Below are 13,786 nucleotides of genomic sequence, written 5' to 3' on the forward strand. Positions count from 1 at the left end.
TGAAATAAAATTATTTCAAATGTGAATCGTATATATACAAGAATCTGGGCTTATTCTTGTTTCATCTAATTTTTTTACTTATTAACAACAAATAATTCTTTTCCCAATCGATATTGAGTTATATTAAATTGTGATCACGAGAGTTCGGCTCATCTCTATAGATTAGAATTGTTTCGACAAAAGATAAGCTCTTTTGACCATAATCAGAAAAACACAGGTTATAAAGATTTCCCACTATGTCGAAATCCGGAGAGTTTACATTCCGGCGTGCTCTAGCTGAAGATATTAAAGATGTGCTCTCCATGATTCAAGTTGAGTTTTATAAGATTCCTATTTTAATACCAATTTGAGATACTTTTGAATTGATCTGCAGGAACTGGCTGACTTTGAGAAGATGAGCAATGGTCCCCAGCTAACAGAGGAAGGTAAGAGATGGCGAAACCCTTACCATAGTAATGAAATAATGGTAAAGTAATGGATTGTAATATGACAGATCTTAAACGAGACGCAGGACTCACTGGTGGCCAGGAGTATTGTGAAGTCTATGTGCTTGTAGACAACGATACTGAGTAAGTGCTGTAGTTCTTGGCATGACCTGATTAACTTGTGGGCTTGTTCTCCTATTCTAGTCAGGCGATTGGGTACTCCATTTGCTACAAGGCATACTCAACGTGGCAGGGACGGTACTTCTTCGTCGAGGACATCTATGTCCGCCCCGAGCACCGTAAACGCGGCGCCGGAAAGCGAATCTTCTTGGAGGTTGCATCGCGGGCTGTAGAGCTTCAGTGCCCTCGCCTGGAGTTTAATGTACTGGAATGGAATCCTGCACGCAAGTTCTACGAAAGTCTTGGTGCCGTGGATTTGACAGATAAAGAGGGCTGGCACTACTACCGCGTGGAGGAGCAACAACTGGCCAAATTGGCCGCGGATCTGAGGGCAAAAAAATCTTAACTTGATTTGATTTTCAATTTTTACTACTTTATAGTAGGGCGATAAATAATTAATAATACTTGGCCATGGGCCATATGTGCTATGAGTACATTGCAATTAATTCGTTTGGCTTCTCATTGATCCCCCGCCACACTTGCGATGACATGGATCTGCATGCTCTTCGTGGAGTTGTAGACTTGACCGGGCGGAAAGGGATGCACCTTGGAGTGGCCATCGGTTTTACTTTTGCCACCGGCAGTATACTTGGATAATCGAATGCTGGGCATTGGTAGAAAGCCGGTGCTCAGCGGCATTACATCCAGCGATATGGAATGACTGTCGACGTCCTTCATGGATACGACACCTAAAAGGTTAAGTAAAAATTAGTTAGTCAACAAGTACAGACTGTTGGTTCATCGAAGTAAGCCAATTTTCTTTTTCAGTGTTAAATGTTTCCAATCAAAAGCAAGGGCAAATCTAGTTAGTGCTACGTGTGTCCTATTCCAAGGAACTTACCCATATCTTAAAATGCAAAAGTGAATCGTGTGTAGAGAAACAGAATTAAATCATAAGCAAAGAAAGAGAGAGAGTAGTAAAGAGAATCCAACTTACCCGCTGAGCGACCGCAAACGGCCCACAGATTCTGATCGTTGAGCACCTCGTACATGAGATCCGTGTAGGGATTCTCATGCACCTTGGTGATCTTCAAGTTCATGTTGCACACGGTGCGCAGACGGCACAGTTCATTGGGTTCCAGCTGCGCCTGCAACTTAAAGAGCGTTGTGTAGTCCACCAGATCAAAAGCGCAGCCATACGTTCTCCACACATCAGGCTGCGACAGTGATGCGTATTTGATTACAAAATGCACTTTTACGACGGGCAGCTCGTGCTCCGTTTTGAGGGGCTCAACTTGAATCTCGTACAGATAAGTTACAGTCAGGGATTTGTAGATTTCCTAGAAGACGAGCTCAGGAGATCAGCAATTTTAGATATTAAATTACATTGCTATTTAGTTACAATGGGCTGCTGGGATTCCGGATTAAGATCCAACAATTGCACACCGGGCACATCGCACTTGACTTGAGCGTGCTGCAAAAGGAGATGTGCTTCCATGCCCTTCATGATCACCTGCAGGAACTTCTGAGTGCCACACGTGTGAAGCCGGCAAGTGGCCTCCATGGCTGGTTGAAAATCGACGGCGATTGGGAGCTCAGTTCGAGACCATGGACAATTGAGGGCGATGTGATGCTCATGGTGTTTAGACACCTTTCGGCCCGGCATATCAGTGAGAACCTCCAGTGGGATCCTACGTTCCTCGAACGATTTGAATTGCACTAGTGGCACTTGAAGCGTACTCTCAAATGATTGGTCATCATTATAGGCTGCTTCATCATCCGTATTTCGCGCCTGTCGAATGCGAAGATTCTTGGAGCAACGCAGTGTGATTTTTGCATCGGGCGGAAAGATGAAACTGCCACCGGAGACATTTAGGCTAATCGGCTGCACTATGCCAGCTATCAGAGTCTTGAATTCCAGCGTGGCACTTGCCGGCTTGGTGCTAATCTCAAAGGTGGCAGGCATAAATGGCAGCTGTTCCGACAAGAACTCCAGGCTGGACATGCTAATACATAGCTTAAAAACAAAAACGATTGAAGATAGGCCAAGAAAACTGATGCAACGTGATCACCCACCTGTTTGAATTGCCAGCAGCCCACTCGAGTGGCCTTTGCCTTCATCTCAATTAGGTTTACGCCCGGCTGAAGGGCAATGTTTTCCGCTTGAACAAAATTGGTGAAGTCCGCCTGGACACTTGGTGAAAGTTTGCGCTTGGTGCTGCTTGTTCGTCGCACGGGTTGCTTGCTTTTTGGCAAGTCGCAGGCCACAGCGGCAGAGTGCAGGCGATTGTCCTGTTTGTAGACTAGCTGAAGCGAGACCTTTAATCGTGATGAGGTGTCCTTGGCCTTTACCGTCGACGGGGAGGCAGTTAGGCTGACATTCTCCATGGCCAGCTCCAGAGAGGAAGCTTCCAATTCGTAACAAAGCTTAACATTTTCAGCTACGACCCCGCGCGGATAGAGACTTTCTACTTTTAGCTGCACTAGAATATAATCATCCTGTATAATAGGTTTCTGGTTAACAACCTCGATGTCCAGAATGCGAAAGTGATCCTCCAGTACACAATAGTTGGCATTCTCTATCGACGGCTGTGCCGAAAGCGTCGTCTTAAGTGTTTTCAGTGACTTGAGAAACTCGTCGAAATAAAATGTTCGCACTAAGGTCTCTAGTTCTGCGCAACACGAGATGGAGCTACATGTCTTGGTGTAGGCCAGCGAGTCGCCCATCTTGCGGTAGCAGTTAGCTAGTTCAAGCAGCGTCTGCGAGCTCAGCATGTGCCAGTTCTCTGCCTTCAGCTCCCTGAGAAGATCCGTAAAGAATCCAACAGCTTTATGTGGCTCATTTAGAGCGCAGTAGAAGTTTCCCAGGTCCAGGCCAACCAAACGGGCCGATCGCAAGCGTGTCACATGCTTGTACGTACTGATGGCCAACTCTGCCAGCTCCAGGTAGAGCTTCTGGAAGGCTTGATTCGAGCCCAGGGCTTCCTTAAGCTGCTCAGCCCCCGATTTCTTGGGCTTACGATTGGGAGACCGGTCTCGTAGCTGAGGTGTCGCCTGGAGGAACTGATGCTGCTCGGACGGCGCATCTCCAATTCCCGACGATAGCTGCACCACTATGTGCAACTGCTCCGAAGTTGGCGTGCAGCCGGGCAAGAGGCCACACAGTTTGCCGAGCTCGTAGAGCTTATCCTTGGCCAAGTTCCAGATGGGAGCACAGTGCTGGAAACATGTTAGCTCGTTGGGTTCCATAGCCTGTTCGCACAGCTGCAGGACTTCCAGAGCACAAACAAACTCCCAACAGCAAAGAGCGCCCTCCTGACACTCCAGCTTTATGAGCTCCACCTCGCGCAGTGTGGAAAACAAAAAGTTCAGAAGCCTCTTCGCGATTTCTGGGATGTCATTGCAAGTAAGCAGCAAATAGGCTTGACGTTCGAAAAGATAGTTGCGGAATTCCAACAGAGAAACGCCTTCATCGCGGATTTTGTTCCTCATTTCGAACTTGTCCGCTCGGGTCAGACATATACCATGGAAAGCGTCCAGGGGCTTGCGAAAATGGTTCAACCACTGCTGCTTCTCGTTGAGACCAGTGTGAGTTATGAACTGCGAGAACATGGCGTCCAGTTCATCGTACTGTATCAACGCCTCGGTGGGCAATTCCAGCTTTTCAAAGATCAACGCAAGGTCTTCCTGCATAAAGAAGTATTGGCGGAAATCCCAGCCTTCAATGTTTCTCTTTTCGCGCTTGCTCCGTATTAGTTCCTCGTACTTAACTATGTTCCGATTGTAGCTGGTGAGCATAAGGAAGCGAATACGCTGCACTAGGCAGCGGAAGGACTCGGTGGATTTCTGTTCAAACTTGGCCGGGTTCAGAACTGAGATGCAGCGGTCGTCGTTCTTCGTGCCAAAATCCAACCGTATCTTATCTAGCACAGTGGTGCGTGGCATGAAGTTCTTTGTCTTCCGCATGTCCAGTGTTTCGACCAACAGAATCATCCAATCCGAGACGCCATAACTGGTTAATGTTTTTAACCAAATGTCGATTGCCTCCCTGATCGTGGCTTTGTAGGTGTCCACATCCTGAAAGATAGTTAATGGAGGTGGATTTAGAGATTCCTACAGGATCAGTTAACTCACATTGCACTCGGTGACGAAAATGTGCAGTATGGGGTGCTCCAAGATGCTCCAGTCACCCTGCTTGTACTTCTCCAAGGCCGCAACATTGAACTGCTGTGCCTGGGCTTCCAAGCGAACATGTTTCGTGGGGCGTTGGAAAGTGCGTCGCCACTCGCAAGTGTCCAGTGGAATCGCGTTCAGGATCTGGGACTCCAGCGATCGGAACAGCGGGCACGAGCCAGAGTCTGTAAGTAAAGGTTTGATATGGGATTTATTGTGTTAATTTTTTACAACTCACATGTTATTATGGGCTTTATCTGCATTGTTTTTGTAAATTTCGTATGTTTTTCATTTGGCAAACGAAAGCCACACAACAATCTCAACCAAACAGCTGATAAGGCGAGGGCGGGGGAATCGATTGTTCGTTGCTATCAATAATCGGTTGACCAATTTAAAAAATATTTTAATTCCTAATGCAATGAACCATTAAATGCTAGCCTAATACAAGAAATTAATAATCTAATTAAGCAGCTTTAACTATTCGCTCAACAGGTGTGCTTTCAGCAGCCCTGGTCAAGGGCGTAGAGAAAAAGTAGAAGGATATGCAGAATAAAATATGGTTAGATGAACCAAACTAAATGGTTTTTAATTGGTAGAGAAAGCCTTCTTTTATTAAAAAATATTAACAAAAAATGTTTTCACTTAAATTTGTTAAGGGGTATATGAGGGGTATATCCCTTTTGCACCACACCTCAGTTTTTTATGGCTTGGCTAAAAATCGATACCACCCACAGTCGCCTATCGAACAGCTGATAGTGAAATCAGATTCGGTAGCTAATTGAAAACGAAACAATGAAGAAATAATATTTGTTTTTCACACGCCACAAAGAGACACTTAAGAGAAACTTTCACTGAATGCGCGGCCAGGTCTCGACTGGAAATTAGCCAGCCCCAGCATGGACATGGCCAGGAGCATTTTTGGCCGCGACCATGAGGGTTACGTGGGCCGTGAAGAGCATACGGTGCGTCTAAATTGACCAGAAAAGATTGCTTATCATGGTAATTAATATTTATCGTTCCACTGCCAACAGCGCAAACTGCAGAACCTGGGCTCGGAAGACGATCTGGGAGAGCTGCCGCCTATGATGGAGGAACTAAGTGTGGCCGATGGCCTGCGACCAAATCCCGGTGGGCCATTCTCCGCTCTTACCGCCTCCATGTGGCCACAGGAAATCCTAGCCAAGCTGGGCGGTGGCGCGGAATTGGCTTCCGGCCCAAACGACCAGCCGGAGTACCGTTTTGACGAATTTGGCTTCCGGGTGGAGGAGGAGGACGGTCCGGAGCAGAGCTCCAACAAATTGCTGAGCATACCCTTTGTAGAGGACGCGCAGCAGCGATTGCAGTGGATCGCCCACCTGGAGTTCTCACACAACAAGGAGGCTGCCGAGCTGAGCTGGGAGCATGTGGATGTAATGCTCCCACGCACAGAAAAGCTGCGCAATATGGTCCGTCAGGGTATCCCGCACACGTTGCGTGCCCAGATGTGGATGCGTCTATCAGGAGCGTTGGCCAAGAAGCAAAAGAGCGAGACCAGCTACCACGATATAGTTAAAGGTAGATCGAACGCGACAAGAAAGGTTATAAATACATTATTAATATACACCTAATTTGATAGCTTCTAGCAATGACCAGCTGATGACTTCGAAGCAGATCGAGAAGGACCTTTTGCGCATCCTGCCAACAAATGCCTGCTTTAGCAATCCGAATGGGACAGGCATTCCCCGATTGCGCCGCATTCTGAGGGGCATCGCGTGGCTTTTTCCTGACATTGGCTACTGTCAGGGCACCGGAGTGATCGTTGCCTGTCTGCTTCTCTTCATGGAGGAGGAGAACGCCTTTTGGATGATGGCCACCATTGTAGAGGATCTGCTGCCAGCTTCCTACTACAGCTCAACTCTTCTGGGAATTCAAGCCGACCAACGCGTGATGCACACGCTTATTGCCAACTACCTGAGCAGCGTGGACGAGTCCTTGCGTAAGCACGACATCGAGCTGTCTTTAATCACGCTGCATTGGTTCCTCACGCTTTTTGCCAACGTGGTGCATATGAAGATTCTTGTGCGTATCTGGGACTGGTTCTTTTACGAGGGCTCCATCGTGCTGTTCCAGTTGACTCTGGGCATGCTCAAGGTGAAGGAGCAAGATCTAAAGCATCTCGAGAACTCAGCACAGATTTTCAATTCACTGTCCGACATTCCCGGCGAGGTCACTGATGTCGAAGTGCTCTTTCGCCAAGCCCTGGAGGTGGGCGGATCACTTAGCCAGACGGTAATCGATACCCATCGTCGTCGTCACCTGGCCTATCTCATGGCGGATCAAGGACATCAGATAGGAAATCCCGAGGCTGCGCCTAATCTTCCCAAACAACAGCTAGCCCGACGGCAGGTGCGCAAAAGCAAATCCATCCTGGAAGCCTTTCTCTTCCGCGGCGACGGCAACGAAGGGGATCAGCTGAAGAACAAGAATATACGCCAGACGGAGATCCTGGTAGACTTAAGAGAGGCTATCCTTAAAGTGGGTCGTCATTTCATCACCATTGAACCCAAGCTTGCCGGTCACATCCAGCTGACGGCCAACTACAGCACCGAGTCGCATGCCAAGGACCACGAAAACTTTATCAATGTGGCAAGGACGCGAAAGCGAAGGGCTAAAGCCCTGCACGACTTTGAGCGGCACGACGACGATGAGTTGGGATTTCGGCGGAACGACATCATAACAATCATCAGTCAAAAAGACGAACACTGCTGGGTGGGAGAACTGAACGGCCTGCGCGGCTGGTTTCCAGCCAAGTTCGTGGAGCTGCTCGACGAGCGGAGCAAGTTGTACACATCAGCCGGAGATGATGCCATTTCGGAAACTGTAACGGACCTGGTGCGTGGCACCTTGGCGCCGGCCATCAAGGCCTTTCTGGAGCACGGCATGAAACGGCCCACGTTTCTGGGTGGACCAATACACCCCTGGCTGTATATTGAGGAGGCTGCCACCCGGGAGGTGGAGAAGGATTTTGAGTCGGTGTACAGCCGTCTTGTGCTCTGCAAAACGTATCGACTGGATGAGGATGGCAAGGTACTAACGCCCGAGGAGCTACTCTATCGCTGCGTTCAGGCCATCAATCAGACGCACGATGATGCGCACGCACAAATGGATGTTAAGTTACGCTCGCTGATCTGTTTGGGCCTCAACGAACAGGTTCTTCACCTCTGGTTGGAGGTGCTGTGCGCCTGCCAGGAGGTCGTACAGAAGTGGTATCATTCCTGGAGCTTTATTGACTCACCCGGTTGGGTGCAGATCAAGTGCGAGCTGCGCATTCTCTCGCAGTTCGCCTTCAATCTGAACCCCGACTGGGAACTGCCGCCGAAGCGCGGCAAGGAGTCGCAACCGCTCAAGGACGGAGTAAGGGACATGCTGGTGAAGCACCATCTCTTCTCATGGGATCTGTGAGGCTTGCTGCCGCCTTGTAAGGAGCTCCACAATCGTTGGCAATCAACTGCGTATCCAATATCTCATTGCCCCCTTCTCTGTTCTTTCATTTCTAAGTGCAATCGCAATTCTTTGAATCGAAGCTATCGCTTTTTTAAGTACTTCTTTGTTGTCGTACACCTAACTTAAGTGCTTTACCATAACGATCTGTAGCTGTAACTATACCTTTAAAACGCCCTATGTATAGCTCGAGCCGTTTGTTTACTTAATGTCCATCCATTATTATAAATCCTAGACCACACCAATCTACTAAATTACAAATGTAACGTACCTTTAATTGAAATCAAATCTTATAAAGTACAGACATATTTATTACTATATACACATAGATGTTTAACTGTCTAAATGCATTTCATTAAAGTTTAATATATATATATATATAAATTGTACGCAAAACGATTGAATTTAGTTGGACACCAATCCCAAGTAGTCGTCCATCAAAGTGCCAATTGCAAACTAGAAATATTAGAGTATTAACTTGCGAAAAGTACTTATATTTATGGAGCGTCTTACAATTCCAGTGGCATCTACTCGTGTGCCCACAATCTTCAGCCGAATCTTATCCTCTCCGGAGATAACCACATCCTCATCTTTACTCTTATAGCAGGGCGGATTCCCATTCGGGCAGAACTGCATGTCGGCGGGAATAGACTAAAAAAGAATCGCCCGTTAAAAAGTGTTACCTTAGATCCCTCAGACTTAACATACATGATGCGAAATGAAGCAGGACAGCGGGCCGATCTCTGCAAACATGCCCACTTTGTTGATCTGCTTGACCACTGCGTCCAGAACTTCGCCCTTAAATGGCCGAAAGACGATAGCTTTGTACTTGACCGGATACACCACAAATCCCTGGCCCGGCTGGATGACACCCGATCCGATTTGATCTATCGTCGTCACCGCTATCACGAATCCGTACTTTCCCGTGCAGGTGCCCTCCACTTCGGAGTAGAGTTTCTGCTTCACGGTCTCCAGCAGTTGCGGGCCAAAGTAACGTGGATGAAGCAGAATCTCTTGCTCCAGCGATATCTACGGCGCAAGGGGTTGGCATTTATTTTTGCTCTATTCGGAGAATGAAATACTCACGTGGTAAAACATTGTTAATTAAATTTAAGGTAAAAAACTAAAGTAAACAGCCGGAACCCAAAAGATGCTGCCGCAAGTGTGACCAGATTCGGAAATGTAAAAAAAACAGAAGCGCGTAATTTACCGCCAATAATTATAACGATCTGTTTAGAAAGAAAAATAAAATAATTAATTAATTAAATACGATAATTTATGGAGGTGTTCGATTTTCAAGTCATTCAACATTTCTTATATGATCAACATGAACTACAGCCCGTTCATTAAATATGGTTAAAATATAAACTCAACATTCCTTTTACAACAATTACTTTGCATATTTATTGATAATTTACCTACTGAAACACAACACTATCTAATCGTCCTTCAAGCCCAGGGCAAAGTCTTGGGCTTCCCCGCCATTCCTGAAAATCCGCACATACGCGGACTTCGGGCCAAACTTCCAAATGGCGACGTAGGGCAAGTAATAGGTGAATATGTCCACCAGCCAGACGCGGAAGTTCAAGTACCATCGCACCAGGGCATACCTGTGCAGATATGTGACGAGGAACAGGCCGTAGCTGACTATGAATCGGTCCCACCATCCCATGTCGTAGTAGTGCAGCTTCTGCTGGGGATCCTGCGCCACTCCGTTCTCATGATCGAAACTGTAGTACTCGTATCCCTTAACGCAGGCCAATCGCTTGGCAAAGAATATGTTGGCATTCACCGACAGCATGGTGTTTATGTGCCACAAGCCATTAATCAGGGCCTCGGTCATTCGTTTGAAATCCTCCCCAGTGTTTGCCAGAGCTGGTTCGTATACCTTACGCATCACAATGTCCAGGCGGAGCTTTGACTCCGCCCAGTTCCTACCGCAGATGTTGTACTCATCCTTGATGCCCAGCAGATAGCCGAGAACGCGCCACATATGCGTAGTGGCCTCCAGGAAGTCCTGATCTTTCAGCTTTATGCGATGTGCGCCCATCGTTATGAAGCCAATGAAACCGAACTGCGTGAGCGCCAAATCCTTCTGGGTGATCTGTCCAGCTCCTTGGCGGGCGCACGCATGACTGGAGCGGCTGTGGGCCCGCCTCACGGCCGCAATGCTGGTCCAGAACCTGCTGCCACGGTCCGCGATGTTGTGGTTATACCAGGCTTGCGTGTGGAATATAGTACGCACATAGCGACGGTAGGCGGTGAACGCTGTCGAGGATTGGCGTGTGCACGACAGCACCCGGAGAATGGATGGAATAGCCAGCACGGCAATAAGACCAGCCAGCATTCCGGCGTTCATTACAAAGCGATACGTGCTAAAGTAGCTCTGACCACTGCAAGGAAAAGGAATAAAGAATCAATTAAGTAATTCGAATGCAGTTATATTATTTAAATTAAAATATACATATACATACATGTACATATACATATATATTGTTAAAAGTAAATGTATGTCGCCTTTTGTTATTAATATGTAAGCCCGTAGGTACAAAATTGGAATAATGAGCACAGATAAAGATAAGTATTATATGCTGCCTTTTCGCATTATTATTCACATAGCAAACTGCTACATAACTCCAAGCTTATAAATAACCCATGTGTATATGGATATTGTAATTATCACAATTATTTCTACTGTGGTTACTGGGCTAATATGCAATCAGTGAACAATTAGTCACGCAACTTACCGCCTGAATAGCTGCTCATCGTACCACGAAGGTAGCTCCAAATCAGCACCGCTGTCGCCCTCCTGACTGCCCTCCTTCATTAGGTGCTCCAAGTAGTCCTCGGGCTCCTGGTGATCCTGAAGCAGTTTTGAAGCCCCCGCTGCATTATGACCATCTTTGGAATGCGATGACGACTGCATTTTCCCACTGATCCCTGGAAAGTGACGTGCGATGTAGAAAACGAGCTTGAGGTCCAAATTCGGATTACACAAGTGAAAGAAAGAAAAGACAAACAAAATCGTCGGCGCGCCAAGAGAGAAAGTTTTTCATTCAACCCGCCAACAAGTCCACTGTGCACTTACACGTTTCACGCTTCGCGGGATGGGGGATCTCGGATGAGCTGCTGGTACAACCATCAACCTGCATGTCGGCCAAATTATTGCTTGTTAAACTATTTAGCAAACTCAATAGTTCAGCTCGTTACGTGCAAAAACATTTTGCATACACAATTGGAAAAAAAGCGTTGAGGATGAATCACGGCTGCCCACCGTCGTTGCGGTTGGGGAACTTAACTGCAACTGGCACGTTAGGCTCGTCAAATAAGAATGGAAAGCCGGTCATTGGCGCGTAAACTGGTTTCGAATCATTCGCACTGATAACGAATTAAGTAGTAAACTTTGTTTATGCACTTTAGTGTGCCCGCAACTGCAACCGTTAAAATATACCTTTTAAAACCCCAAATATATCGATGTAAACCACAAAATACTAAAATCATGACGCAGGAACGTAACAAGTATAAAAATACCGCGCAGTGTCATCTCCATAACTCTGTTATCGTTATCGTAATCGAATATGGCAGTCGTCTCGACAATCTTTAGCATTGCATCTCTATCATCGACGACGCGCTTGCAAAAAAACGAAGGAAATTAGCCAATTTCTATTTTGCCCTGACGTTACGCCGTTTAAAGTGTAAGTTCCCGGCCAGGATTCGACTCAATCCCTGCCACAACGACTTTCGGTCAAGTGTTCGTTGCGAGAGCTTTAACTACGTAGCGAACTTTCGTAGTTTTTCTGCACACGTTTTGCCGCTTCGGCTTTTGTTTTGGCGCCCGATTTTTTCGGCTGCCGACTTTTGACGCAGACTGAGAAATTGCGTGCCTAAAAGCCTCGAAATGGTGGATCGCAGCGATAATGGTAAGTCCGGTTAGAAGTTAATCGCCGCAATGTGTAACCATCGACCTTTAGCAGCGGAATCCTTCGACGACGCCGTCGAGGAGCGCGTGATCAATGAGGAGTATAAGATTTGGAAAAAGAACACGCCGTTCCTGTACGATCTGGTCATGACGCATGCCCTGGAATGGCCCTCGTTGACTGCCCAGTGGCTGCCGGACGTGACCAAGCAGGATGGCAAGGACTACTCGGTACATCGTCTTATACTGGGCACACACACATCTGACGAGCAGAACCATCTACTCATCGCCAGCGTTCAGTTGCCCAGCGAGGATGCCCAGTTCGATGGTTCGCACTACGATAACGAGAAGGGCGAGTTTGGAGGCTTTGGATCGGTGTGCGGCAAAATCGAAATCGAGATTAAGATCAACCACGAGGGCGAAGTGAACAGGGCCCGCTACATGCCCCAGAACGCCTGTGTAATCGCCACCAAGACGCCGTCGAGTGATGTCCTGGTCTTCGACTACACGAAGCATCCCAGCAAGCCGGAACCGTCTGGCGAGTGCCAGCCTGACCTGCGGCTGCGCGGTCATCAAAAGGAAGGCTACGGACTCTCTTGGAATCCCAACCTCAATGGTAAGTGCGTAGCTGTACCTAGTACTTATATATTAGCTCAGATAAGAGCTTGACACATCTAAAATGCATTACGTTTTAACCCTTAATGAACATCTTGATTGTCCTTACAGGCTATTTGCTGTCAGCCTCTGATGATCACACCATCTGCTTGTGGGACATCAATGCCACACCCAAGGAGCATAGGGTTATTGATGCCAAGAACATCTTCACCGGCCACACCGCCGTTGTTGAGGACGTGGCTTGGCATCTGCTACATGAGTCTCTGTTCGGATCGGTGGCTGACGACCAGAAGCTGATGATCTGGGACACGCGCAACAACAACACCTCGAAGCCCTCGCATACAGTGGACGCTCACACAGCGGAAGTCAATTGCTTGAGCTTTAATCCCTACTCGGAGTTCATTCTGGCCACGGGCTCCGCTGACAAGACTGTAGCTCTATGGGATCTGCGCAACCTCAAGCTAAAACTACATTCCTTCGAGTCGCACAAGGACGAGATCTTCCAAGTGCAGTGGTCGCCGCATAACGAGACTATTCTCGCCTCCTCCGGCACTGACCGCCGCCTACACGTCTGGGATTTGTCCAAAATCGGCGAGGAGCAGAGTACGGAGGATGCTGAGGACGGACCACCCGAGCTGCTCTTCATCCATGGCGGTCACACTGCCAAGATTAGCGATTTCTCGTGGAACCCCAATGAGCCATGGATCATTTGCTCCGTGTCCGAGGACAATATTATGCAGGTCTGGCAGATGGCCGAGAATGTTTACAACGACGAGGAGCCAGAGATTCCCGCCTCCGAGTTAGAAACCAATACCGCTTAAAGCATCTGTTCCGCCTCCTATAATACACACCAAACTACAACTGAATCCGATAATGTTTTGGCCGTGCCCCGTGTCCAGCTATCCAGCCTAAATGGCAATGGGTACTCATTTTAATTTATATATATTTACATATTTTTAAAAACAAAATTTAATTAAGCTCTCATTTGTCAGCAGATTGTACAATCTATGAATTTTTAATTAAAAATGATTAAAAAGTCAAGAAATGAGGTTAATTT

General features: G+C 47.3%; 6 protein-coding genes and 1 non-coding gene across 8 annotated transcripts; 4 read left to right on the top strand and 3 right to left on the bottom strand.

Annotated features, from left to right (window-relative positions):
- Positions 1 to 177: 177 nt before the first annotated feature.
- On the top strand, positions 178 to 1,049 carry CG4210 (uncharacterized protein). The gene is made up of 4 exons (NM_142173.2): positions 178 to 311; positions 374 to 425; positions 494 to 569; positions 630 to 1,049. The coding sequence occupies exons 1-4, from the start codon at positions 237 to 239 to the stop codon at positions 949 to 951; spliced, it is 525 nt and encodes a 174-aa protein (NP_650430.1). The 5' UTR covers positions 178 to 236; the 3' UTR covers positions 952 to 1,049.
- SIDL (Shal Interactor of Di-Leucine Motif) lies at positions 966 to 5,078 on the bottom strand. Its single transcript, NM_142174.3, has 6 exons — positions 4,957 to 5,078; positions 4,680 to 4,903; positions 2,622 to 4,622; positions 1,948 to 2,562; positions 1,543 to 1,885; positions 966 to 1,294 (listed from the first exon to the last, which is right to left on the bottom strand). The coding sequence occupies exons 1-6, from the start codon at positions 4,979 to 4,981 to the stop codon at positions 1,065 to 1,067; spliced, it is 3,438 nt and encodes a 1,145-aa protein (NP_650431.1). The 5' UTR covers positions 4,982 to 5,078; the 3' UTR covers positions 966 to 1,064.
- Positions 5,079 to 5,459: 381 nt separating this feature from the next.
- On the top strand, positions 5,460 to 8,575 carry CG12241 (uncharacterized protein). The gene is made up of 3 exons (NM_142175.3): positions 5,460 to 5,680; positions 5,750 to 6,272; positions 6,334 to 8,575. The coding sequence occupies exons 1-3, from the start codon at positions 5,615 to 5,617 to the stop codon at positions 8,157 to 8,159; spliced, it is 2,415 nt and encodes an 804-aa protein (NP_650432.1). The 5' UTR covers positions 5,460 to 5,614; the 3' UTR covers positions 8,160 to 8,575.
- On the top strand, positions 7,999 to 8,059 carry mir-9383 (mir-9383 stem loop). Its single transcript, NR_144678.1, has one exon. It is a non-coding gene; the product is annotated as a mir-9383 precursor RNA (primary transcript).
- Positions 8,455 to 9,384, bottom strand: Polr2G (RNA polymerase II subunit G). The gene is made up of 4 exons (NM_169622.3): positions 9,285 to 9,384; positions 8,907 to 9,227; positions 8,712 to 8,849; positions 8,455 to 8,654 (listed from the first exon to the last, which is right to left on the bottom strand). The coding sequence occupies exons 1-4, from the start codon at positions 9,294 to 9,296 to the stop codon at positions 8,604 to 8,606; spliced, it is 522 nt and encodes a 173-aa protein (NP_731983.1). The 5' UTR covers positions 9,297 to 9,384; the 3' UTR covers positions 8,455 to 8,603.
- Positions 9,385 to 9,581: 197 nt separating this feature from the next.
- Positions 9,582 to 11,533, bottom strand: CG31344 (uncharacterized protein). Its single transcript, NM_142176.3, has 3 exons — positions 11,287 to 11,533; positions 10,946 to 11,138; positions 9,582 to 10,591 (listed from the first exon to the last, which is right to left on the bottom strand). Exons 1-3 carry the CDS (start codon positions 11,348 to 11,350, stop codon positions 9,637 to 9,639), a joined length of 1,212 nt encoding a protein of 403 aa, NP_650433.1. The 5' UTR covers positions 11,351 to 11,533; the 3' UTR covers positions 9,582 to 9,636.
- A 246-nt stretch (positions 11,534 to 11,779) lies between these two features.
- Positions 11,780 to 13,768, top strand: Caf1-55 (Chromatin assembly factor 1, p55 subunit). 2 transcript variants are annotated; one of them, NM_079630.4, is made up of 3 exons: positions 11,780 to 12,118; positions 12,170 to 12,730; positions 12,841 to 13,768. In NM_079630.4, the coding sequence occupies exons 1-3, from the start codon at positions 12,097 to 12,099 to the stop codon at positions 13,548 to 13,550; spliced, it is 1,293 nt and encodes a 430-aa protein (NP_524354.1). In that variant the 5' UTR covers positions 11,780 to 12,096; the 3' UTR covers positions 13,551 to 13,768. The 2 variants fall into 2 exon arrangements, with proteins under 2 accessions (NP_524354.1, NP_001163617.1); NM_001170146.2 differs by having other exon boundaries at positions 12,173 to 12,730.
- The last annotated feature ends 18 nt before the right edge of the window (positions 13,769 to 13,786 follow it).

This window comes from Drosophila melanogaster, chromosome 3R (assembly GCF_000001215.4).
Source record: "Drosophila melanogaster chromosome 3R".
NCBI lineage: Eukaryota > Metazoa > Arthropoda > Insecta > Diptera > Drosophilidae > Drosophila > Drosophila melanogaster.